Source organism: Myotis daubentonii, chromosome 8 (genome assembly GCF_963259705.1).
Source record: "Myotis daubentonii chromosome 8, mMyoDau2.1, whole genome shotgun sequence".
NCBI lineage: Eukaryota > Metazoa > Chordata > Mammalia > Chiroptera > Vespertilionidae > Myotis > Myotis daubentonii.
Window position 1 is genome coordinate 16,242,063 of NC_081847.1, and position 25,986 is coordinate 16,268,048.

Sequence of the window (25,986 nt, forward strand, 5' to 3'; positions counted from 1 at the left end):
GATGGTAACCTAATGTCTAAATCGTATTTTCAATCTTAAGGTTTTCCAATGTATTGAAAATATCTATTTATGAATTATCATTAATTCATAAACAATAGCTCATTAATGTTTCCCCCAGCCTGTTGCTCTTTTTATCCCATCTTGTCACCTGTTATTGTTTTAAGGTCTCCCTCTCTATATGGAGTTCCCTCAGTAACTAGGAAAAAGAGAATTAAATAGCTCATAAGGGCACAGTATAAAAATCAGAAATTCACAGAAGAGGAAATACGTTACCAGTAGACATGTTAAGAGAGAATCTAACAGACAAAGAAATGAAAATTCAACAACAATGAGGCACTGCTGTTCAAATAATGGTTAAGCAAAAATCTAGGAAACTGGTGGCTTTGTGTATTCACGTCCTGCTTAACACTTTAAAGGGATTCTGTCATTAATTCAGCTAAAACTTTCTTAAAAACAAAAAGATTGTTTTATTCTCTTGAAATAACTATCAGAACAATAGCAAAATTTTAAAAGAGAAAACAGTGGAATTCTCAAACAACACATAAAGTAATACATAAACCAAAGAAAGAGCAGTGAATTTAAAAACAGAAGAAAAACAGGGAAGGATGAAAGTCATTAAAATATCTGCAAAAAAGTTGTACTGAATAGTCTCATAAAGTATCTGTGGCATAAATACTGACTTAGTGCTTTGTGGCTGGGTCAGAAAAAGCAAAATATACAAATGACAGAAGCCTAACACTCACCCCAAAGTCCTGAATGCTGCCTGATCCAGGTGGACAGGCCGCCGGTCCCGATTAAAGCCAAGCTGGGGCTTCCACTGCCGTCCATTGCTGGATTTTTCCCAGTCACCAGGTTTCAGTACCGGTGCTGGTTTTCTGACCATTTGAAAATACAAGAGTTACAGGGATAAACAATGTTCATAAAAAAACAAATCTAGATAGTTTATATTTTATAACTGCGTTGTTGTTACCTTGCTCCCGGAAGCATTACAGCTTTAAAAATGTAATCTTCGGCAAACTGTGGGTCTTTAAAATTAATACTAGAAAAGAACAATACACAATTTAGTGATTAGCCTGATTTAACCACCATATAAACTGAGATACTTCTCATGTTTAAACAGAATAACTAAAATTCATGTCTTCAAAAATTATTTTAGTCAATAGATATCTTCACCAAACTGTTGCTAATTCTTAGCCTTCATGTAACTTTCTGTGGGAAATTCTAGCTAACTGTGGGTGATCACAGATCTTTAGTAGACATGGCTTCAACTCAAAAAAACCTTCCATTTTGTTCAGTCCCTGGCAAAGACTCTCCCTCTAGCATTTTAAGGAAAATCAGGTCTTGTTGCAATAGGAAAAGATACGAACATCAATAGAAACAGCCTATATAATTAAAGGATAATATGCAAATCAACCAAACGGGGGAATGACCGGTCACTATGATGCGCACTGACCACCAGGGGCAAGACGCTCAACGCAGGAGCTGCCCCCTGGTGGTCAGTGCGATCCCACAGGGGGAGCAATGCTCAGCCAGAAGCCCTGAGCAGGGCTCACAGCTGGCAAGCACAGTGGCGATGGCGGGAGCCTCTCTCACCTCCACAGCAGTATTAGGATGTCCGACTGCCAGCTTAGGCCCGCTCCCCAGGGGGGGTGTCAGTTGGACATCCCCTGAGGGCTCCTGCACTGCCAGAGGGCGGCCAGGCTGAGGCCCTGCGCTCCTCTCCCCCACCCCCAGTGCACGAATGTCATGCACCGGGCCTCTGGTTTGTAAAATAAAAAAATACACACAAATATTTGGGGGGAGGGGGGTGGCAAGGAAAGGGGTGACACTAAGCTTTCCAGTTGAACCCTGTATTCTGTTCTACTAATGGGTGTTTTATAATGAAACAGTCACATTTGAAAATTATGCAAAGACTTTTATAAGGCTGTACAGTCCAACTTTGAGTATAATAAGCTGGGTCAAACTTCCTCTCTGAGTCCATTCAAAGGCTGGTAAGTATAATAGTTGTCCTTCTGACAAAGCAATGCCTCTCTGGGATCCTGGATGTGTGTCTGATTTATACTTAAGGATGCTTATAACAGTATTCATCAGGTGAAAAAACTGTAAAACTTAAAGTGCATGAATAATAGAAACTATGCTTCTTCCTAAAAATACTTAGTTGGTATTTTTAAACATTTTACTAATAGAATAATGACACGGGAAAATATATATTTACAAGGGACTAGACATATATTTAGCAAAGGGTCACCAGTGATATTCTCTGCATAATCAACCATCTCCTTTCTTTCTTTGTGTTTTTTAATATTTTCCAAAATTCCTCCAATGATTACAAATTACAGTTTAAAAGGTTTTAATCAATTGGTTGACATTTGGTTTACTGATTTATTGAATTAACACATTGTGGACTGATCACAAGAATTCTCGCTTCAAATTATACAGTGTTTTACAAAGTATCATACTTTAAGAAAATATTAGCTTGTAAAAACATGTAGTAAATAACTTCAAAATGCAATGGGTATTTAATTTTAAAGTGTTCCTTTAACATTTATGTAAAACGTTTTTTTGTACTCGTTCAATAGAAACTTATCTGGCCACTGGGTAAAAAGCTAGCAATAAAACTACTGGTCTGCAATAAAATATTTTTACTGATTTCAGAGAGGAAAGGAGAGGGAGAGATAAAAACATCAATGATGAGAGAGAATCACTGATTGGCTGCCTCCTGCACGCCCCCCACCTGGGGATTAAGCTTGCAACCCAGACATGTGCCCACGACTGGAATTGAACGTGGGACCCTTCAGTCTGCAGGCTGATGCTCCATCCACTGAGCCAAACAAGCTAGAGCACTGGTTGACATTTTTTTAAAAGTATATATTTCTTTATTGATTTCAGAGAGGAAGGGCGAGGGAGAGATAGAAACATCAGTGATAAGAATCATTGATTGGCTGCCTCCTGCACACCCCCTGCTGGGGATCAACCCCCCAACTCAGGCATGTGCCCTTGGCCGGAATCGAACCTGGGACCCTTCAGTCCACAGGCCGACGCTCCATCCACTGAGCCAAACCAGCTAGGGCACTGGTTGACATTTTATATAACTAATTTTTTTTCTCTTCAAATACTGGCACTTAAAATTATTAGGACCCACCTGGCCGGTGTGGGTCAGTGGTTGAGCATTGACCTGTGAACCAGGAGATCATGGTTGTATTTCCGGTCAGGACACATGCCTGGATTGTGGCTCAATCCCCAGTAGGAGGTGTGCAGGATGCAGCTGATTAATGGTTCTCTCTCATCATTCATGTTTCTATCCCTCTCTCCCTTTTTCTCTCTGAAACTAAAAAAAAAAAAATTAAAAAGTATTAAAAAATAATTAGGACCCATCTGTTATAAACTTTCCTTGCAGTACGATTTAATTATATTTTAAGTACACAAAAATAGTTTTGTTTATCATAAAAATGCCATGAGCTCAAGAACAGCTGGGCTTCATTTACTCTATCTGTTCCTCTTACAACTCACTTTTCACTAGTAACTAACTGTCTTTATCGCAAATGTTTTCTATTGGGCAAGGTGGCATAGGCAGGGCAAGTCAGAACAGGCAGTGTTAAAAGTTTAAGAGAGTGATAGAGAAAACAGTTAAGTATTTGGTCTCATTAGTGCTTTGCAAACACAAAGTAAAAAGAAAATTGGTAATAAGGCAAGATTTATAAGTAAAGTATCTCAAAGCAGTTATTTCTGTGTCAGCAGGACTTGTCAGCCCAAGCAACTTTCACAGTATCTCAAAGCAGTTATCTCTGTGTCAGCAGGACTTGTCAGCCCAAGCAACTTTTACATAGTCTCATGGTGGAAGTGGAGGTATAAACGCATTGAGCTTGCCTCTTCTTCTAATAAATAGCAAATGTCTAATTAGTTTTATAAGGAATAAAGTGAAAAAGGCAACAACCGGCTTGGAGTCAAAGCATGTGTGTGCACACATCTCCCCCACACAAGTCTTTGTGAGTGTGGGATAATAGCATGTGTGTAAGCGGGTAGAGTAAGGAGACCAAGGAAAACATCATCATCCAAAAGGTTATGGTGATAGGACGGCACAGGAAATAATGGAACAACGACATTGAAAGAGGTCCCAGGACCAAGGAGTAGTTCAGTTTAATTGGCACAGCCTTCTTAATAGGGATCTGGGAGAGAAGTAAGCCCTCAAAAATGATTTTGAGTGACTACAGCCTCAATTCTTCCAAGATACATAACTCGTATCATTCTAAAGGCACAGGACACAAACCGACTCATTACATGCAACAGAGGCTGTAAGTTCTCCGACTTAATTCTCAGATGGGACCCCAGTTGTGAAGGGCTGGATTGGAGTGCCAAAGTATGTGAACAGAGTGGGCAGTAAGACAGGATGGTTGAACTGGGATATTGTTGTGAAGGGCTTGTTCTGACTATGACGTGAAGCTACTTCAAGATGTCAGTAAGGAAGTAAACGCAATCAAAGATGCAATTCAGAAAGAACCAGCCAGCAGCAGTGTGTGAGAGCAGGGGGAAAGAACCAAAAGGAGCTTCAACATGTGCTTGAGGTGGGAATGTTGGGCAAGCAGGGCTGGAAATGAAATAAAGAGTACATTCAGGTGAGGGCTCAAGATGAAGATCTGCAGTCATGCACAAAAACAGCTGAGACTAAGAAAATGAAGGAGAGAGCCAAAGTAACAAGCTATCAGGGAGAAGAGATAATCCCAGGGCCACAGGGATAATCTCTTCAGAAGGACAATGGTTATGACAAGAGATTTAATAAGATAGCTGAAACTAATGCTTGGGAAAACAGATCCTTTTATCTGGCAAATATGTGCATATGTGCACTTTACTGTATGCCAATTATTCCTCAATAAAATTGTTTTTAAAATTCCTTTATTCATGCTCAATAAGGAGAAATATTTCCAAGCTAATAGGAAAACTATCTCCAAGATCTTCCTTAGCTCTTCTCATAATCGTACTTAACAGAATGATCTATATACTTAACATGGTACAAACCACTAGGAGACAGAAAAGGAATATCTGAAACTAAGCGTGGAGGTCCCTACTGAAGGGACAATGGACACTATTAATGATCTCAAAGAGTAAAGCATTCTTTTCCATTGGATCTTTGAGAACAGTTTGAAGACTTACTCTTTTCTAAAATGAGTTAACCTTTCACTTATTAAGAGATTTTAGTATTTTAATTTGTTTCCAAAAACATATCTAAGAATTGTTTTTAGAAATAACTAAATAACAAAAGAAGCTAGAGCACAACTCAACTGCACTTTTCCAATGTGATAATATAAGCCACAACTTGAATAAACCTCGTAAAGGCAGGAACCCATTAATCAAAAACCAGAGTAACTTTCATTTCATCCAAATTTTGGAAATTCCTGAGTTTTTCAGATTTATGTAATTCAAATTCTTATAGGTAGAGGATTAAAAATAATAAAAGTTACCTTATTTAATAAAATACAGAAATAAAAATACTGGAAATCATAAAGGGGAAACAATCCAGATCAGGCCTTGACAAATTTCCACCACCAGAAACAAAAGTGATTAATAATGGAGAATTTACCAGGGGAGGGAAAGCAGTAAAACCGAGATAAGACAGAAGCACTGTCAGGGAGGAAATGAGTTAACAGAACAGCTTAAGGACTCAGCAGGCTACTGAACTAAGAGATTTGTGCTTTGATTTATATTGTTTCATCTAATTCGCTAAACCGGAGAAGTATTTTTAACCATTTGTTCCAGGTGGGAAAATGCTGACATACCCAGTATAAGGTTCTATCCACCAGACCAGCTCTGACCCAGGAGTAGCATAATGGATCCCTTCCTTGGCAGATAACCTATTATTTTCATTACCTGTCTTCATAAACACAGCAAGGACAAATAAATATAAATTTAAAAGCTAAGTATGTTTGAAAGAAAACTGAACAGTGGTTTTACTTGTACCACAAGCAGCACTTTAAAACTATTTATAAGAAGAAAATACTGTAGTAGTGTAACCAAGTCTCAATGGAAAAGGAATAGAATGTACAACACCTTCTTCCAATTCAGTTCATTTTAAGAATTATCCTTAGAAAATTGTATTGTTTGAGAGTGTTAGCACACTTCACAAAGAAAGCAGAAAACTCAATATCAAGTTTAATTTTTCCTCTACCTTTTCCTTGTACATTCCCTAATTAATGCTAAATCAGCATACCGATGCAACCTGTTCTTTTTTTTTTCTTTTTTTTAAAAAATATATTTTATTGATTTTTTACAGAGAGGAAGGGAGAGAGAGAGTTAGAAACATCGACAAGAGAGAAACATCGATCAGCTGCCTCCTGCACATCTCCCACTGGGGAGGTGCCCGCAACCCAGGCACATGCCCTTGACCAGAATCGAACCTGGGACCCTTCAGTCCGCAAGCCGACGCTCTATCCACTGAGCCAAACCGGTTTTGGTGCAAACTGTTCTTATAGAGAAAATTTTATGATTCATACTAGAGGCCTGGTGCACAAAAATTCATGCACTCGTGGGGGTCCCTCAGCTCCTCCAACCACTGCTGGGCTCGCAGCTAACAGCCCAGCTTGTGGCTGAGTGGAGCTCCCCCTGTGGGAGTGCACTGACCACCAGGGTTTCAGTTCCTGTATTGAGCGTCTGCCCCCTGGTGGTCAGGTCGCATCATAGTGACCGGTCTTCCTACTCTAAGGGTCAATTTGCATATTACCCTTTTATTATATAGGATACTTAACATTTTAAAACACTTAAGTTTATATAGGACTTAAGACATCTTTTCTGACATTCTACCTGAAGAGGTTAAGCAGTTCAGTGTCCTATAAAGTACTACAAGCAGTGAAAGTTAAACCCTCCCAAGTGTTTCAACCATTAAGTTTGTTACTGATTGCATGTACTCTACTTCTTTCAGGCTTTGGATTTCAAACTATCTGCTTGCCAACTACAAGCCTTAAGATCATTACAGTAATCCTACATAATAAAAGGCTAATATGCAAATCGACCGAATGGTGGAACAAACGGTCATTACGATGTCCACTGACCACAGAGGAAGCACTACTCAGCCAGAAGCTGGGCTCATGGCTGGCGAGCGCAGCAGCAGTGGCAGGAGCCTCTCTCGCCTCCATGGCAGCACTAAGGATGTCCGAATGCCGGCTCAGGCCCGCTCCTAAGCTGTCAGTCTGACATCCCCCGAGGGCTCCCAGACTGCGAGAGGGTGCAGGCCAGGCTGAGGGACCCCCTCCGCCCCCCGCACCAAATGCATGAATTTTTAGTGGTTATAATAAAAAGAAACATCTTTACACACATTCACACTTTTTAAAAAAACCTCCCTGTTGATATAAAACGTTCTATACCTTGGCTGATCCATTCAAAGGTGAAAAGTTTGAGAAACACTCCTCTGAAAAAGTAACTTTGGGCTTCTTTTTTTTTAATCCTCGCCCAAGGATATGTTTTCATTGATTTTAGAGAGAGAGAGAGAAAGAGAGAGAAACATCCATCAGTAGCCTCCTGTATGCACCCCGCCTAGGGATCGAACCTGCAACCTAAGTGTGTGCCCTGACCAGGAATCGAACCAGCAACCTTTCGGTATACATAACAAAGTTCCAACCAACTGAACCATCTGGCCAGGGCAGTCTGGGCTCTTAGAAGACTTTGGTAAACACTGGTTCCAACACTATGAACAACTGAACTTTTACCTAAGTTTAGAACTGTGCTAAGATCTGACAATGCTAGTGATGAAAAGAATATACAAAGATTATATAAATTATAGATTACCTTTAAAAGAGAAGAAAAGTAATGGAGGGTAGGCTAGAAAAGGAAACAGCATTCCAAATAATGGAAAAAGGCACAGAGGTTGATGGGATACTGAAAGGACCAGCCTGGGTAAGGAGAAGGTGTCCTTAAGGAACTGTGGGGGTTCAGGCACAGAACTATAGCTTTGCCAAATGATGGCAGGCCTTGAAGAAGCAAGAGTGTAATTCTACCGGCACTACATCGTAACCAAAGTTTTCCAAAGGGCAGTAGTCTTCTAGACAAATAAGCTTTATGTCAAATGCCAAGAGATTCAGTGGGAAGGAAGTTGGAATCAAATAAACCAGCTGGGAGATTACTACAGTAATCCAGGAGAGAAGCACAAAACAGGCTCACCATGAAAAGGAAAAAATATTACAGAATAGTGGTGCAGATATAGGGAGTAATATAACATGAGAAGCTAAACTTATAAGCAGCTCCAAAGCCTGGGCAATGGGAAACAGGACGTCCAGGGACAGAAAGAACAAAGCAGCCAGGAGAACTGGTGAGGGGCAAAGGACAAAGAAGTTAGTTTGGAACATGAGTCTGAGGTAAACAAAGATGTGTGTGCATATATCTGTGTATCTACTCCAGAGGAATATAAAATTACACCAGGAAAATAACTTTTCTGTAATTTAAAATTATATGCAGGATTTATACATTTAAAGTTTACAAAGAATTACTCTAAAAATAAACTATGTCAAATTACAATGGTGGAGGAGAAAGATAGCTTAGTTCTATTCAAAATTAAGCTGCTAATAGGTTGAATGATTTATGAAATCAGAACTGGGGAAAAATCTTCTAGATTATAGTTAACCATATTCTCTATAGGTCCTTCTATGACTTTTGAGACACCTCAATAATCTCTATAGTATACTTTCTCAACACTAAAGATAAGACATAAAGTGATGGGAAGAACTCGCGTAAACGCACCTGAGTCTGAGATTTGTTTTATAAATTTAACACTCTTGTGAACACCAAATAATACCAAAGGCTCTTTCAGGATCAAAAACCACCAACCAACAACATCATCATACAAACAAAAACTCCAGGATCTGTCAATTTTGTAACGCTTCCCTTGGGCAATATCTCCATCCTAATTAGAAAGTTGAGTAGGAAGGCCCTTGAAAACATGCACAGAAATTGAGAAACACAAGCAAACACAGGACAATCCAAAGAGAGAGCTGATGGGATTAACTGGCCTGAAGCTCTGTGGCAAGCCAGAGACCCCAAGGGCTAACACAGTGTCCACACCGGATCTGTGGGGCCAGACTGCTTGTAATGGGTACAGGAACACAGTTACAATTCTAAAGTCCACCTTTAATAAAAGGGCCCAAAGACAGAGTCAGGACAAATTATGTGTATGTCTAAAGCAACTAATAATATGGAAGATTTTCCATATTCAATGGTTTTCTTTAAATAAAAGCCTTTCTAGCATGCTACCTAAATCCATTAAAGATAGGAAAATAAACATGCCTATACTTCACAATGAGAAATCTAAAATATTTCCTGAGAGAGAAATAGTAAGAATGAGTGGGAAAGGAAGATTTAAGAAGTTTTTACAAAATCCTTTAACTGCTAGGATGTGTTTGCTTTACTCTCGTCTAAAGACTGAAGAAAATGACAACATAAACCCTGCCATCAAGATTATTGATTATATATAATAACTAGAGGCCCAATGCACGAAATTCGTCCCAGGGCCTTGGCCCCAGCCCCCGCCCACCGCTGCTGTGGCCAGGGTGGGTGGGTGGGGGGCGGGGGCCTCTGCCGCCTCTGCCTCTGCCTCAGCCCCTGCTGCGGCTTTGTCTGGAAGGAAGGACGTCCAGACTAATTAGCATATTACGCTTTTATTACTACAGATTATAGAAATCATTAAGTTTGTAGATCTTTATTCTAAATAGTCATATTACACTTTACATTATTTTACTCAATAGAAAAATCCTGTCACCAAAGAAATAAGGTATAAATAAGTTTATAAATAAGCAGAAATTAAGAGTTTAAAATAAATTTTGATTGAAACCACCACAAATTCATCCTATCTCATCTTAATCAAAATAAAGTATACAATAGTTTTTAAAATTGTCTGTTATTTCAAAGCAAAGCAGTATGGGCCTCTGGTATACAGATCTTTGTTTTCTCGTATACAGCAAACTGCTCCTAGAAATTCCTACTTTCTATCCCCTCCCAATTGCTAATCCAGGGAGAATTAGAGGTTGTCAGGGGAAACTAGAAAGCAGAGAAACAAGCTTGTTAAATCAGTAACCTTAACAATGTATGTAATTTAAAGTCAAGAGGCTCTGCTCTGAAGCCTGCAACACAGGGACTTCTTCAGTCTCAAAGCATTGGTGGAATAATAGCTGCCATTTCCTTGTGAATCGGAAGTCTTCTTAAACTTATTTGCAAGTTCAAAATGCCATGAATTTTGGAAAACTTACCTGATTGCAGTGTTCTGTGTCAGATCCCGTAACATGGGAACAGGAGAACATACTACTCTAAGGAGAAACAAGAGAAAAAGCATCTATTTGTAAAGTGTAGCCTTTCAGATAAGTGGAAATAAGATGTTGCTATGTTTCTTAGGCTTTAAGAAAGAGAAATCATTAAAAAACACCAACAACTAAAATATAATAATTTATATCTTTAAAAAAGAAACCTATCTCCTTAGCTTGTAATCTCATCAACAGAAAACAATTATGGGCAAAGGGCTTATATCATAATTTGTAAAGAATATGTACAAACCAAAAGGGGGAATTGGGGAACAGAAAAATAAATAGAAAAAGAGAACAGGTATTTTATACATGAGGAAAACCAAATCTATGGCTTCATTCTCACTAATCAAAGAAATGAAACTGTAAACATAACAAGATGCCAAGAAGTATCCATCAGAGTGACAAAAATTAAGGTTGTGACAATTTCAAGGATTTTGCAAGAACACAGAGTAAAAAGATCTCTCACAAATTGCCTTTGAGATTATAAAACAATGTAATCACGTTAAAAGACCACCAAATATTATCTAGGAAAAAAATGAAGATACGTATACTCTATGACCAGCAAATTCTATTCCTTGAGCAGCAGTTCTCAAATTCTGATCCCAGGACCCCTTTACATTCTTAAAAACTGATGACCCTCAAACAGTTTTTATGTTGGTTATATCTGTCAATATTTATCTATTAAAAATTAAAACTAAGAAATTAAAAATTATTAATTTAAAGATACGAATAATACACCTATTACATTTAAGTTAAATAACATTTTTCATGAAAAACACCTATTTTACAAAGCAAATAAAAAATAAATTAGATCATTGTTTTTTAAATATCTATATTATAGCTGATTTCTCTTATATGCTTCTAATTCAATCTCTTAAGGTAACACACTACATGTAGCCTCTGGAAAATTCCAGTGCACATTCAAGAGAGAAAGAGAAACAATAGTAAATAACACCATAATGTCTCCGTATTATTGTGAAAATAGTTTTGACCTCGTGGCTCTCCTGAAAGGGTTTAAAGAACCCCTGGACTCCCTACACAAAGTGGCACAGCTATTATGTCAGAGCTGGGCTTTGACTCCAAGTCCTTTTTCGTCCAACAAGTTTTCTGTTGTTTCATTTTTCTATTTGTAGAAAATAACACATTCATGGAACAAGGTAAAAATTCTAACTAAACTTTGTCCCAGTCATACCAATTATACACAAATGAAAGCTTACTGATCTGGAAGAATGGCTTCTTCATCCAAAGAAAACTTTCCTTGAATCCCATGACATAATTCAGGTGGTACATCCACTGGCTGTGGAAAAATGCATTCCTGATTATATACCCCAAAAGAACGAAAAGCAGGAACTCAAACATGTACTTCTACACCAAAATCATAGTAGCATTATTCTTAAGACCCAAAAGATGGAAACAACTTAAGTTCTCATCAACAGATGAATAGATAAGCAGAACATCATGCATACATACAATGGATATTATTCGGCCATAAAAGGAGTAAAACTGTGACACATGCTACAACATGGATGAACCCTGAAAACGTGCTGTTAGACACAAAAGAGTTAGACACAAAAGAACAAATATAACTCCATTTATGTGAGGTACCAAGAATACGTAGGTAACATAGAGATAAAAAGTAAGAGAGGTTACCAGAGGCTGGGGAAGTGAAGAATGGGAAGGTGCTGTTTATTAATATTGTTTATGGGTGCAGAGTTTCTAATTGGAAAAATGAAAATGTTCTGAAAATGGATACTGGTGATGGTTGCACAATATTGTGTATGGTCTTAATGCCATAGAATTATACACTTAAGAATGGTTAAAATAGTAATTCTGTTTGTATTTTACCAAAATCTTAAAAATGCATTCCTGATTAATTAACCAAATAAATATACTGTCTAAAAACACTCCATGACTGAAAAAGAGACCATACCTCTGTGGAACCTATCTGGTATAGCTCTGAGATGAAGTCATGGAGTTGATGATGTTTCCCTACAAATAAGACATCACCTCCAAGACTGTTTCTTCTAGCTGGGGACAAAGTAAGAAAAGAATGAAGATTAAACAATTACATCTGCAAGAGCAATATTTATGAGAATGAAATAAGAAGCACCTATATTTAAAAAACTTAATTATAAGTTTATAAAAAATAATTTAAAAGCAATAAAACCTGCATGTGTGATCTCTAGAGAAAAAATACCAACTCTTTGGCAATAAGGTTTCAAATATCAATGACTATCAGAAAAAATTAGCACTAAGAGATATCTGAATATAGTATTATAAGATAAGGGACAAAGTTTCTTATTTACAAAGAACCCATATTTTTACTGTAAGAAATAAATATTCCCTGAGGAAACACAAATTATATCATGTAATAACAAGGGTATTCTAAGGAAGACTGATAGAGAAATTATTTCAATAGGTTTATTATACTGATACTAAATCAACTTTTCAGTAGAGCTCAGCTCTGCAATTTCCCAATACTTTTAACTGTCAGTAATATGACAAAATACCTCTTTTTGTACAAAATAACATTTTAAAGTTAGCACTCTGAGGGCAAATGCTTTTGTTTCAATCTAACCATTTAAGAAAAGTTATTGTTATTTGGGGGAGATGATAGGAAAAAAGGAGAGAAAGGAAATTAATAATACTCTTGCAACATACAAAGTTAAAGGATATTCTTAAAATGATGTTTTCTTATAAATTTAATATTTGTGACTTAAAATTTTTTATTTAATTATTATTCAATTTATGGATAATAAATTTTACAAAGCAAAGTTAACTTTTGTTAAAAAGAGGTAAAATAAATGATTTATGTCCCATTTATGGGAAACTTGACAAATGAAAAAAAGGGGTCAAATTTTATAAGAAAATGTAAAGTCTACATTACACAGACTCGGTGCTGACCAAGTGAAAGTATAATTCTTACTCTCTTCTGGAGTGAGGTCTGGGTATACCTCTTCAAGGGCAGCTCGCAGCCTGCGCTCATCCACAAATGGCAACAGAGCAACACCTGGGGAGACAAATGTACACCAGCCACCCGGGCTATTAGAATCACAGATTCACCAATAAACATTTCTAGTGGGGTGTCCCTGCTAATATCAAAACATTTAGAACTGAACTCTATTCGCCAAAATTAAGGTGTAAATACTTTCCACTTTGTGGTATAAGAAAAGATCCTTTATATTTTCCATCCTTAAAATGGCTCATATGAAAAACCACGTCTGCTAAACCTTAACTCTCTGATGATAAAATTTTTGAATTAAATGAACAAGAGGTCCCCTGGCTATCAGTCTATGTTCTAGCCTTACTTATACTAGGAAGTGCTTGGGCAAGCCAGTTAATCTCCCAAGGGTGTGAGCTTAGCCTTTCATTTTTCTAGGACAAGGTTTCTTCTTTTGTAAAAAAAAGAGATCATAACAACTAAAATACTCAGAAAGGCCCTAGCCGGTTTGGCTCAGTGGACGAAGCGGTGGCCTACAGACTGAAGGGTCCTAGGTTCGATATCGGTCAAGCACACATGCCTGGGTTGCAGGCTCGATCCCCAGTGAGGGACGTGCAGGAGGCAGTCAATCTGTGTTTCCCTCTCAAATGGATGTTTGTTTTTTTTCCTCTCTCCCTCTCCCTTGCACTCTCATTAAAAAAAGAAAAGTATTTTTGAAAACTTTTATGCATCAAAAGGACACTATCAACAGAGTGAAAAGACAACCCACAGAATGTAAGAAAATATATGCAAATCATGTAATAGATTAGTATCCAGAATATGTAAAGCATTCATATAACAAAAACCCAATTCAAAAATGGGCTAAAGACGTAAATGTTTTTCTAAAGAAGACATAGAAATAGCCAATAAGTACATGAAAACAATGCCCACTATCAATAATCATTAAGAAAATGAAAGTAAAAAACATAGTGTGATACCACTTCACACCAATTAGCATAGCAGTTATCAAAAAACCAGAACTAACAAGTGTTGGCAAGGATATGGAGAAATTGTAATCACTGTGCATTACTTTACTTTTCCTCTTGACAATTTATACTACAACTAGAGGCCCAGTGCACGAATTCGTGCACAAGTGGGGGGGGGGTCCCCTCGGCCTGACCAGTGATCAGGGCCCATCGGGGCTGGCCAGGAAGAGGGACCACGGGAGGTTGGCCGGCTGGGAGGAGAAGCTGCGGGAGGTTGGCTGGCCATGGGAGATTGGCTGTGGGAGCACACTGACCACTAGGGGGCAGCTCCTGCATTGAGTGTCTGCTCCCTGGTGGTCACTGTGGCATCATAGCTAACAGCCGGTAATCTGGTCGTAACAGTCGCTTAGGCTTTTATATATATAGACTAGAGGCCCGGTGCACAAAATTCATTCGGGTGGGGGGGGGAGGGTCGTCCCCTCAGCCCAGCCTGCACTCTCTCCAATCCGGGACCCCTCGGGGGACATCCCTCTCACTATCTAGGACCACTGGCTCCTAACTGCTCACCTAGCTGCCTGCCTGCCTGCCTGATTGCCCCTAACTGGCCCCCCTGCCAGCCTGGTTGCCTCTCACTGGCCTCCTCTGCCAGCCTGGTCGCCCCAACTGCCCCCCCCCGCTCGACGGCTTGGTTACCCCTCACACTCCCCCCTGCTGGCCTGGTCGCCCCCAACTGCCCCATCCCTCTGGCCTGGTTGCCCCTCACTGCCCCCTCTGCCGGCCTGGTCACCCCACACAGCCTGCTGTTCAGTCGTTTGGTTGTCCCTTACTAACCCCTCTGCCAGCCTGGTCGCCCCATGTAGCCTGCTGTTCAGTCGTTTGGTCGTCCCTTACTAACCCCCCCGGCCAGCTTTGTCGCCCCACTCAGCCTGTTCAGTTGTCCGTTTGGTTGTTTCGGATGTGATGACCCCTGGCTCTTTATATATATACTAGGGGCCCGGTGCACGAAATTCGTGCACTGGGTGTGCGGGGGGAGGGGGGAGTGTCCCTCAGCCCAGCCTGCCCCCTCTCACATACTGGGAGCCCTCAGGCGTTGACCCCCATCACCCTCCAATCACAGGATCTGCCCCTTGCCCAGGCCTGACGCCTCTGGCTGAGGCGTCCGGCCTGGGCAGCGGGGACCCGCAGCTACAGCGGCCCCGTGATCGTGGGCTTTGCTTTAGGCCCAGGCAAGGGACCCCTAGCTCCTGGGACTGCCAGCTTCGACTGTGCCCAGCTCCCATCGCTGGCTCCACCCCTACTTCCTGCTATCACTGGCCAGGGCGGAAAAGGCACCTGATTCTCCAATCATGGCTGGGGGGCAGGGCAAAGGCGGCCCCAGGGCCGCCTTTGCCCTGCCCCCCAGCTCTTAGCTCCCCACTGGGTTTCCGATCACTGTCAGTGGCAGGGGGCTTCTTCCTGCTTTCCCTTTCGCCTCCCTGCATTGTGCCTACATATACAAATTAACCGCCATCTTGTTGGCAGTTAACTGCCAATCTTAGTTGGCAGTTAACTGCCAATCTTAGTTGGCAGTTAATTTGCATATAGCCCTGATTAGCCAATGAAAAGGGTATCGTCGTACGCCAATTACCATTTTTCTCTTTTATTAGTATAGATAGATGTTCAGTCGTTTGGTCGTCCCTTACTAACACCCCCGGCCAGCTTTGCCGCCCCACTCAGCCTGTTCGGTCGTCCGTGTGGTTGTTTTGGATGTGACGGCCCCTGGCTCGTTATATATATAGATGATATAATCATCAAGTCACCTGCATGCTTATATATTTACTTATATTTAATAAACCCACATAAGGACTTATTTAAGACAAATATATTTACATATATTTTTACTTTACCCCCTCATATTCTCCTATCCTTCCTCTCCCTCCACAAAGCATCTTCAAAAACCATCTAATGCTGGGGGTCCCTCAGCACAACCTACACCCTCTCGCAGTCCGGGACCCCTTGGGGGATGTCTACATACCGGCTTAGGCCTGCTCCCCGGGGGACCGGGATAAGCTGGCAGTCAGACATCCCCCTGGCAGCCCTCGGGGGATGTCCAACTGACCGCTTAAGCCGCAGTTGGACATCCTTAGTGCTGCAGAGGAGGCAGGAGAGGCTCCTGCCACCACCACTGCGCTCGCAGCCGTCAGCTTGGCTTGTGGCTGAGCAGAGCTCCTCCTGTGGGAGCACACTGACCACCAGAGGGCAGCTCCTAGGTTGAGCGTCTGCCCCCTGGTGGTCAGTGCATGTCATAGTGACTGGTTGATCCAGGGTCAATTTGCATATTACCCTCTTATTATATAGGAGTCTTATAAATTATGTGAACAAAGGAATGAGAAATTAATATATAAGAAATAAATTTTAAGTAATGATTAATGCCAAGTATTTAACCAAATTGTTAATACATTTTTCAAATGTTTCAATGGCGTTCAAGTCAGTCTCCACAGATACTCTCTCTCAACAACCTAACAAGGTGTCAATGAGCTACTACTAACTGGAAGGAGCAAGTCCCAAGTCCAATAAATTAATCACAAAGGAGATGAAAGATAAGATGATTAATTGGGTATTTCAACCCAATTTACTGTTTATCAGAATGTTGCTATTAAAACTACCATTAATCATTGCTAATCCCAGGTTAAATGAAAAGACACTAAATTTTCACATATAATTCTTACAATATTTATCTTTCTTTTACAGTAATTCTTCCATTCTATAAATCATGTTTCTCACAGTTTTACCAAAAAGTTAAGATTATTTTAACAAAAAGAAATAATATCTAAATTTTACCTTGCCATGCATATTTCTTTCCATTCAAATCAATAGCAAAATCTTCAGGGTAAAAGTCAATTATACTGGAATCCTATATCAAGAAGAAAAGTAAAGATTCAAAACAAAAGTTACATGCTGCTGTTATATAGGAATTTGTTATAATTTTCATTCAAGTTATCAAGCCTGATGAGAAAATGAGGTTTCATTCCTTTCAAAAACCGTTAAGATATCAGGTGATTAATTCTAGGTCTAGTAAAACAAAATTAACAATATTTTTTTAAATGATGAAAAAAAAGCATTATTATAGAACTGTAAAGCTGACAACTGTGGACCCAAGACAGTGAGCGAAGAGTTTATTGACTGCAATAACTCCTCCTTCCCAGCTTGGTCTCATTCTTTTTAGCTAGCACACAAAACAAGCTCAGAGGTGATTTCAGGTAGGTCAGTCTTCTGAGCTCTTGTAGCCACCATAAAGGGCTGGAATAAGTCAAAACAGACTCAGAACAAAACAACTTGTCCTAAGTTCTACAGTGTGGTGAAGGCCTGGGTGCCTGGGGGGCAGTGGTGGAGGGTTCAATGGGGAAAAAAGGGGGACATCTGTAACACTTTCAACAATAAATATAAATTTAAAATAATGATGATAATAATAATAAAGTAATTTAAAAAATAATTTCTCCGAAACACAAGTCAATTTTATTTACTGAGTGGGGTACTGATGCCAAGGAAACAAGAGGTGGAAAAAGTAATGAAAAATATATAGTAGAACTCACATACTTTTACTTTGTTTCTATACTTTACTGTTTCAACTAAGATGCAAAACCAACTGTGACTAATATTAGTAAAACCTATGACAAAAACCCAGTTACCAACACACTCAAAATGCTAAGACTCACTGGATCACTCATGAGCTTTCGCCATGATGGAGGTAGAAAGTTACCACTTGCAGCTGGAAAAACTCCCATAAGTTGTTCCAGTGGTTTAAACTGCAAGAAAGAAAAAAGTTTCAGATAAGCTACACAATTTTTATCTAAGCCAAAATTCTATGAATTTAATGGCTCTAAATAATTAAGCTTACCGGTTTAGTGCCCTTCTCAAAATCAGAAGGCAAGTCCGCAATACCTTCAAAGTCTGAAGCAAATGGTGCATAATGGAACGGGTAATACCACTTCCAGGAAGCACAGCCCTCAAATCATTAATAACAAAACAAAAACAAAAATCTATGTTAATGATAGTCACAAATACAAACAAAAATTAGAATATTAACACACAACTTCTAGTATATATTCCATATATTAATTTTTCCCCACAAGTCCTAAAAGTTATTTTGATTAAATCTGAACTTTCTGCAAAGCATCTATAAATATTTAAAAGCCTATGCTAGTTGTCCCTCTGACCATTCGACCATTTGCTATGACATGCATAGACCACCAGGGAGCAGACACTCCAACTGGTAGGTTAGCTTGCTGTTGGGGTTCGGCCTATCGGGATTGGGCGAGACTGGCCAGACACGCCCTGGTCCCGTGGTCCCCCTCTGGCCTCTAAAATATTTCTTCTAATTAATTTCCTCTTAATGTGCATGAATACGTGCACCGGGCCTCTAGTCTTTAATAATGAATTAACACCAAAATTTGTATTTAGATACAATATGGTTATGATTTTTAGCCTTAGATGTGTTTCAAGGCATTTCTCTACAACTCTAGAGCTGCCATTATCAAATATAATGAAGAGCAGCTGCAGCTTACACTTACTTGAGCCTATTTGGGTGGGTAAGGAACATCACTGAAACAGAGGTTGAGAGTAAAACAGCCAAAAGTTTCATTTTACAATTCCCTATATTTTCATGTGACTTTCTCTTTACCATAAAAATACTTAAGTATACCCACTGAAAAGAAAACAAAAGCAAGTAATGAGGAGTCTTCCTGGTGTTTGACTCTGTGCCTAATAAATTAAAATCTTAACACTTTAAGAGCCCAGCCTGTTTTGTCTTTGAGATGGAAAGTATAGTGTCAGTCACCGGTGACTGACAGGGCATTTCACGTGTTAAAGGTAGGAGTAAAATATGAAATTAGAATATTTTATGATCAATACTATATTACTGTTTAGTGCATTAAATTACTTCCTACTTACCAACAAACTTCATCTACTCCCAGGTCACACCAAACTTAACTTGCTTCATTCTCAGAGTATCAAGCCATATATTATCTAACAGTATTATATCCCCTATGTTTACATAATCTCTCACCAGTCTGACATCTCAATTATTGAAGGTTTTCAGTCAGATGGAGATTACTCGAATTAGAATGCACTTCATGTAACATTACTACATTACATGGAGGCAATTATATCATGCAAATCCCTTTCAAATTCTTACTAGCATTTTCCAGTTTTCCTTTGTTCAATCATTTAGTGATTAGTAGTTATTCAGTTATTTTTTTAAAAAAAAACACACCAAACTTTAATCCCATGAAAGCCAAAGTATACTCTATCACACAATTTAATGCTAAAATCCTTTAATGAAACCCAAATTAGCTTTGTTTATATACTAACATTTAAGGAACTTTACAAACAAGTATTATTTAAGGTAATGAACTTCTAAATAGGAAACTTAAAAAAGGAAGAATGGGCTTAATTTCAGAATATATCTCAATAATATACACTATTATAATATTTTAGAGAAAAATATTCTTTTTGTACCTGGTAATAATATCGAAGAACCCAGCAGAGCCCTTCAACATAAGATTGTACAACTTTACGACGAAATTTCTCATCAGCCGCGTCAACATCAAATTTGTTCTTGTAGTACCGCTGCTTCCAACCAGCTTCCCATAGCCTACAAACCAGTCAAAGCCAGTTTACATCGACTAAATATACTTTCAGTAATTATCTACCAATTTATTGGCCAAATCAATGTATATTTAATATCCAGGTGAAACGTAAATGAGTTTAACAGTAATGCAGCACAACTTCACTTAGTTATTTCTAAAAAGTCCACTTTCCCAGGATTTATTATCAACTTAAAGATAGCTAAACATCAAAAACCAAACACAAACTAGTAATACCATTATAAAACTACATTTAAAAAAAGAACAACCATTTATTAAACTACTTTAATAACACCTGTTTGCTCAAATTTTCATACTGTTTTACATGTAGTTTTAGATTGTGGAACAATTCTAAAACTACATTTTAAATTCAAATACTGAAATTTTATATTGATCAAGTTCTGCAGTTTAAAATATATTTAAACTGTACCCAAACAGTCAAATTACTTTTTAGGAAATGACTAGCACTATTCATTTTTTAAAAGGCAAAAAGTGGTTTATAAAAACCATTTCTGGGAACCAAGCAGAAATTATATGTATACCTACTCTATCCTTGGGCCACCTTACCCCTTTCAGATAAAAGGTGCTGTTGGCTTAAGGTATGTATGTACGTTCTACTACCGAGAAGGAAGTCAATCGATTCACTAAATTATTGCTAATCACCAAAAAAAGTAATGTAAAAGCCCCTATTTTAACCCAAAGCATATGTTATTTTAAGTACTCATTTCTCATACTCTGAGAGATTTAAACTTTTTATTGAAGGAACACAAAAAAAGCCAAAAAAGCCCTAGCTGGTTTGGCTCAGTGGATAGAGCATCGACCTGTGGACTGAAGCGCTGGGTTCAATTCCAGTCAAGGGCACATGCCAATCAATGATTCTCTCTCATCATTGATGTTTCCATCTCTCTTTCCCCCTCTCTCTCTTCCTCTCTAAAATCAATAAAAACGTATTTTAAAAAAGCCCCCCCCCAAAAAAAAACTTTAAAAACACACACACACACACACACACACACACACACACACACACACACAAAACTACACCAGCACAGATCAAGAACATCAAAATGATTCTCCATTTAAGAGCTATTTGCTACCATGTACCAGATCTTACAAATTGCAGTTGTGTTTCAGAATACACCATATCAATTTTAAGTTCTCACACTCAAAGTATTCATAGAATATCAGTAGGAGAAATATCTACTATCCATAATGTGGATTACCATTATTTACAGGAAATATCAATGAAATAAATGCTAAAAACTCCAAACATTTCTTTTTGTTGTTATTAATCCTTACCGGAGGATATGTTTCCATTGATTTTTAGAGAGAGTGGGAGAGGGAGAGACAGAGAAACATTGATGTGAGAGAGACACATTGATTGGTTGCCTCCTGCATGCTCGGGAATCAAACGGTGGACCGCTCAGTGCGAGGGTCAATGCTCTATCCATTGAGCCAAACTGGCTAGGGCCAAACATTTCTTGATAGAAGCATTTCTACCTTGATTATCCTCAGCAACAGGATTAAACAATAAAGTTCTAAGTAAATCAAGTTAACTATTAAGCTGGTATTAAACATGATGGCTACACAGTAAAACAAAAAGCACTCTAAGAAGAAAGTCCAGAGTTATAGAATCAGAGAATAAAAACTCAGATCAGGTAAACGTTCCAGTACAAGTCACCCCAGATCTCAGAATCTAATATCAAAGAATATTAGACAAATGCAGTATCATACATGACACTTGTGAAGTTTCTTTTTTTAAAAATATACTTTATTGATTTTTTACAGAGAGGAAGGGAGAGAGATAGAGAGTCAGAAACATCGATGAGAGAGAAACATCGATCAGCTGCCTCCTGCACATCTCCTACTGGGGATATGCCCGCAACCCAGGTACATGCTCTTGACCGGAATCGAACCTGGGACCTTTCAGTTCGCAGGCCGATGCTCTATCCACTGAGCCAAACCGGTTTCGGCAAGTTTCTTATCATAAATACAAACATACCAATCATGTCCCATAAAAGCAGTATGAGCTGTGGACCACTATTGTTTGTTTAACTTTGAAATTTATCATTTTGCTAAATTCATAATGAGTTTCAATTATTGAGATTGTTGGTCTTTTATACTTGGAGCCTAGGCTGCAAACCTGGATTTAATTACACAGAGGCTGTTAAACTTACTATATAATGACCAAAAACTTCTGGATAAATTAAATAATCAAAGTTTCCTATTATAAATTTTAAACAGCTAAAGGGAAACTTCTCTGCCATGAAATATAATTGTGCACATGCAAGTTTGTGGTTTTAAAAAACATACATTTATTTCTTAACCAAATGTCGTTTGTGTATTTCATTTTGAGGAATACCTTTTCAAATGAGAAGATTAAAACAAACTATATTAAGGTATCCAAGTGTAACTGAACTTAGTAGGTTAAGCAGCTTGAAAATTTAATCTCAAACTGGTAACATTCAGATCACATAGTCAGAGCTAAACACCTCATGTCTAGCCGACCAAGTGCTTGGTCTCAGAGGGAAAAGTGGTTTGGAGGACGAAAACCTGCACGCATACTAATCTAGATACTTAGTTTTAACAGCAATAGTAGCTTATATATCTCTCCTGGAATTTACTGACTAGTTTAAACCTTCACATTAATTACTGTGGATAAAAAGATCACCGGCAAGCATCTGCAGGCACTGCTGCTCTAAGCTAAATAGCATTAATTATACCACATCTATTTCAGCAATTTGCTAACAAAATGCAACCAAAATAATATCTTCACCTGACATTATCCTCTGGCTCAGGTTCACTGTCACTGTCATCTGCTTTTCGCTTCATTCCTCCTAACGGAGATGGGGAACCATCAGAAGTGAAACTTGTATTAGGAGATACTGAAGGACTCTGCAGACAATTAGAGCATTACAGAGACAGGATTTAATTATTCACTTCACATAAGAAGTCACATCAAACTGTTACCACCATGTTTCATGATACCACTTTTCCTTTAAGTTGTCAAATAGATATGGTAAATATATTTAGAAAATACAAACACCAATCTTGGCCTACTTCACCTCCCCCCAAACAAGTAATATAGTACCAAGCTTCTTACGCTTACACCAAAAAACAAAAAAACCCTGAACATTCTTAGGATAAAAACTGCTTCAAAATAAAAATTTAATTTTATACACTTTTAAAATTCTAAGACGAATATTTTTTTCTTTGGTGGTCCCCTCATGCTATAAAGTTATGATCACATTCCACTGATTACATAACAAAGTTGTAAATGGAAAAAACATATATGTACATAAATTCATAACAAATAAATAACACATTAAAAAGTCAATACTAAAAAAAAAAAAGTCAATACTGGTGAGAATAAAGTTAAATAAAATGTTCTAACTAGTACAACCACTCTGAAAAGCAACCGTCTATAATAATAAAAGTGTAATATGCAAATCAACCGAAACAGGCTAACGACAGATGACCATCTGGACAACCTTCCGGTTGGAGTCGGGGCTGCGATGGTGGCCGAGGCTGTGAAGGCCTATTCTTGCATGAATGTCGTGCATTGGGCCTCTAGTTTAATAATAAGACTCTGTGAGGTAACTGTTAAATTATTTTATATATACTGTTTTAAAATTCAATGCACAAATAAAAATCTACTAGTCATCTTAGAAAAATGTAGATTTTATTTCAGAGTTAGATACCACTTTAAAGTATTATCAGTTTTATCTTCTTCTATACCTAACTCAATGAACACAGTAGCACCCTAAAGTTCTTAATATTTAATTTAAAAATTATAATCTTCTGCAACTTTACGTTGTGTGTTAAATGACCAAAAACATAAGTGGCAGAAAAGATTTCCATGGTAAAGGTATTCTTCTGTTATTCACAGTATACTAGATATTTCAAGTAAATTAAATTATTTTTAAAATGAGAACTGAGTCTCTCTCTTTTTTAATTTATTGATTTTAAAGTAGAGGAAGAAAGGTAGGGGGAGAGAGAGGAGAAAGGAAGAGGGGGGGTGAGGGAGAAAGAGAGGGAGGGAGAGAGGGAAAGAGAAAAGGAGAGAGAGATCAATTTGTTGTTCAATTTATTTATGCATTCATTGGTTGATTCTTGTATGTGCCCTGACCAGGAATTGAACCTGCAACCTTGGTGTATGGAGACAACGCTCCAATCAACTGAGCTACCCTGCCAGGACTAAGGAGGCTCTGTTAATACTATAAATAAAACCTTAGTATAAAGGCAGTTCATAAAATAGGCCAAGAAAAGTTACCACAAAGTACAATTATATTTCATAGAATATATAACACTTCCCTTTTTAAAATGTGTAATATCAATTTTATCATGATACTATATGGCCAATACTATAAAAAAAAATACACCAATAACAATAAATTCAGGAAGGAACTGTTGTACATGGAAAATGAGATGGGTATTTTTAGTCAGACAGATCTGAGTTTGAAATACCAAATCCAATCTTTACTGAATGTATGGCCCTGAGCAATTTATTTAACCTCTGTCAGCCTCTGCTTCAAATGGAGATGATAATGTTCTATCTCTTTACAGGTTATTGCAAGGATTAAATAAAACAATACATGTGAAAGACCAATAACATACTGCCTGCTGGCACCAAGTAGTTACCATTAATTAAGTTATCATTATTTTTTAAACCCAACACTAATCCATTTGGATCAAATTATGAGAATGATGTTCCTGTCAACTGTCTAAGTACAGAGTTGTTGTAAAAAGCAAACTTACCCAAATTGACAAACAACATTTAAACTCTATCTTTAGATAAAAATAATATACCTTCAAAAAAAAAAAGGTGCTTGTTCTTCTTTAATACTAAATCTCTGCTGCTCTCCTTTCTGCTCTAGCTCTACTAGTAAAAGTATTCTTTCCTACCCCTATAGCCAGTTTGGCTCAGTGGATAGAGCGTCAGCCTGCAGACTGAAGGGTCTCAGGTTCGATTCCAGTCAAGGGCACATGCCTGGGCTGTGGGCTCCATCCCCAGTAGGGGGCGTGCAGGAGGCAGCTGATCAATGATTCTCTCTCATCATTGATGTTTCTATCTCTCTCTCCATCTCCCTTCCTCTCTGAAATCAATAAAAATATATATATTTTAAAAAGTATTCTTTCCTAAACATACCAGATTCATACCACCTCAAATTTCTTTTGAAAAAGCTATTTTTGCAATCAAACTTACTAAACTGAAACTGGTCACAGATATAATGAAACCACACTTCTGAATGCAACATTTAAAAACATATTTACATAATATAAATAAAGCCATGAATAAAACCATATTTATGAGGAAACAAACCTATCTAATAGAACATTAACAAGGCAGACCATCAGTAGACACCAGTCAACTGAGACTAACATGCCCAAACATTTAGAAAAAATAAAACATAATCTTAAAGGCTCCCTTTAAATAAACTTCATGATTTTAAAGAAATTCCATAATTTCACTTCATAATTTTCTTAAACTTGGAACATTCAAGATGAAAATCCCTCCATGCAAAGACTCCAATAGAAACAATTGTGTCAAGAGGAATTAAGACAGGATCAAATAATCACCAATCTCTCCACTCCTATTTCCATGTCAGATATTAATCACTAATGGATCAAGTCCTGTAGAGTCTGAATATAGTTTTGGAATCCTTCTCGAAGCATCACAGCTGGCAAAGGTTAAATCTACTTGGCTGCCTGAGATTCAGAGAAAAATATTCTATCAGCCATATGTGATTGAGAATACTTGTCACTCTCAGTTCCTCTGAGGGTACTGTAGTCCCTTATAATCTTAAATAATGAACATCAGTTTTTTCTGTTTGACTCACGTGTCTCATTGCAATCCCTTTCACTGACCCTCCATATCCCATTCTGTTAATGGTGTAAGGAATAGGACAAGAAAAACAAAAATCAAACAACAAAATACACAACAGAAACCTAGCCTGCTTCTCTCAAGAGGTGCAAAATCTCAGTTCTCAAATTTCAAATGTAAGGTCCTTAAAACTTTGAGGTGTGAATTTATGGCAAGACAAATCCAATCAGTTTCCTGATATGGCAAACATTCTCCTCATAGGATTGCCCTGTAATAAGGGATTTGAGCATCAATACAATAACTATCAGAATAATGAAATCTAAACTTCCAAACTTAGGCTGTTTCCTTGGATATATCAAAG

General features: G+C 38.1%; 1 protein-coding gene across 2 annotated transcripts in view; it reads right to left on the reverse strand.

Annotated features, from left to right (window-relative positions):
• XRN2 (5'-3' exoribonuclease 2) overlaps positions 1-25,986 on the reverse strand; it is a 93,459-nt gene that overhangs the window by 21,069 nt on the left and 46,404 nt on the right. For both annotated transcript variants that reach the window (XM_059705404.1, XM_059705403.1), the window contains 11 exons: positions 22,578-22,696; positions 19,677-19,812; positions 18,058-18,165; positions 17,876-17,965; positions 17,001-17,073; positions 13,201-13,284; positions 12,205-12,302; positions 11,492-11,571; positions 10,224-10,280; positions 971-1,039; positions 744-875 (listed from right to left, as the gene is read on the reverse strand). In XM_059705404.1, coding sequence (XP_059561387.1) covers positions 744-875; positions 971-1,039; positions 10,224-10,280; positions 11,492-11,571; positions 12,205-12,302; positions 13,201-13,284; positions 17,001-17,073; positions 17,876-17,965; positions 18,058-18,165; positions 19,677-19,812; positions 22,578-22,696 — 1,046 coding nt within the window. The remainder of the gene's footprint in view (positions 1-743; positions 876-970; positions 1,040-10,223; positions 10,281-11,491; positions 11,572-12,204; positions 12,303-13,200; positions 13,285-17,000; positions 17,074-17,875; positions 17,966-18,057; positions 18,166-19,676; positions 19,813-22,577; positions 22,697-25,986) is intronic.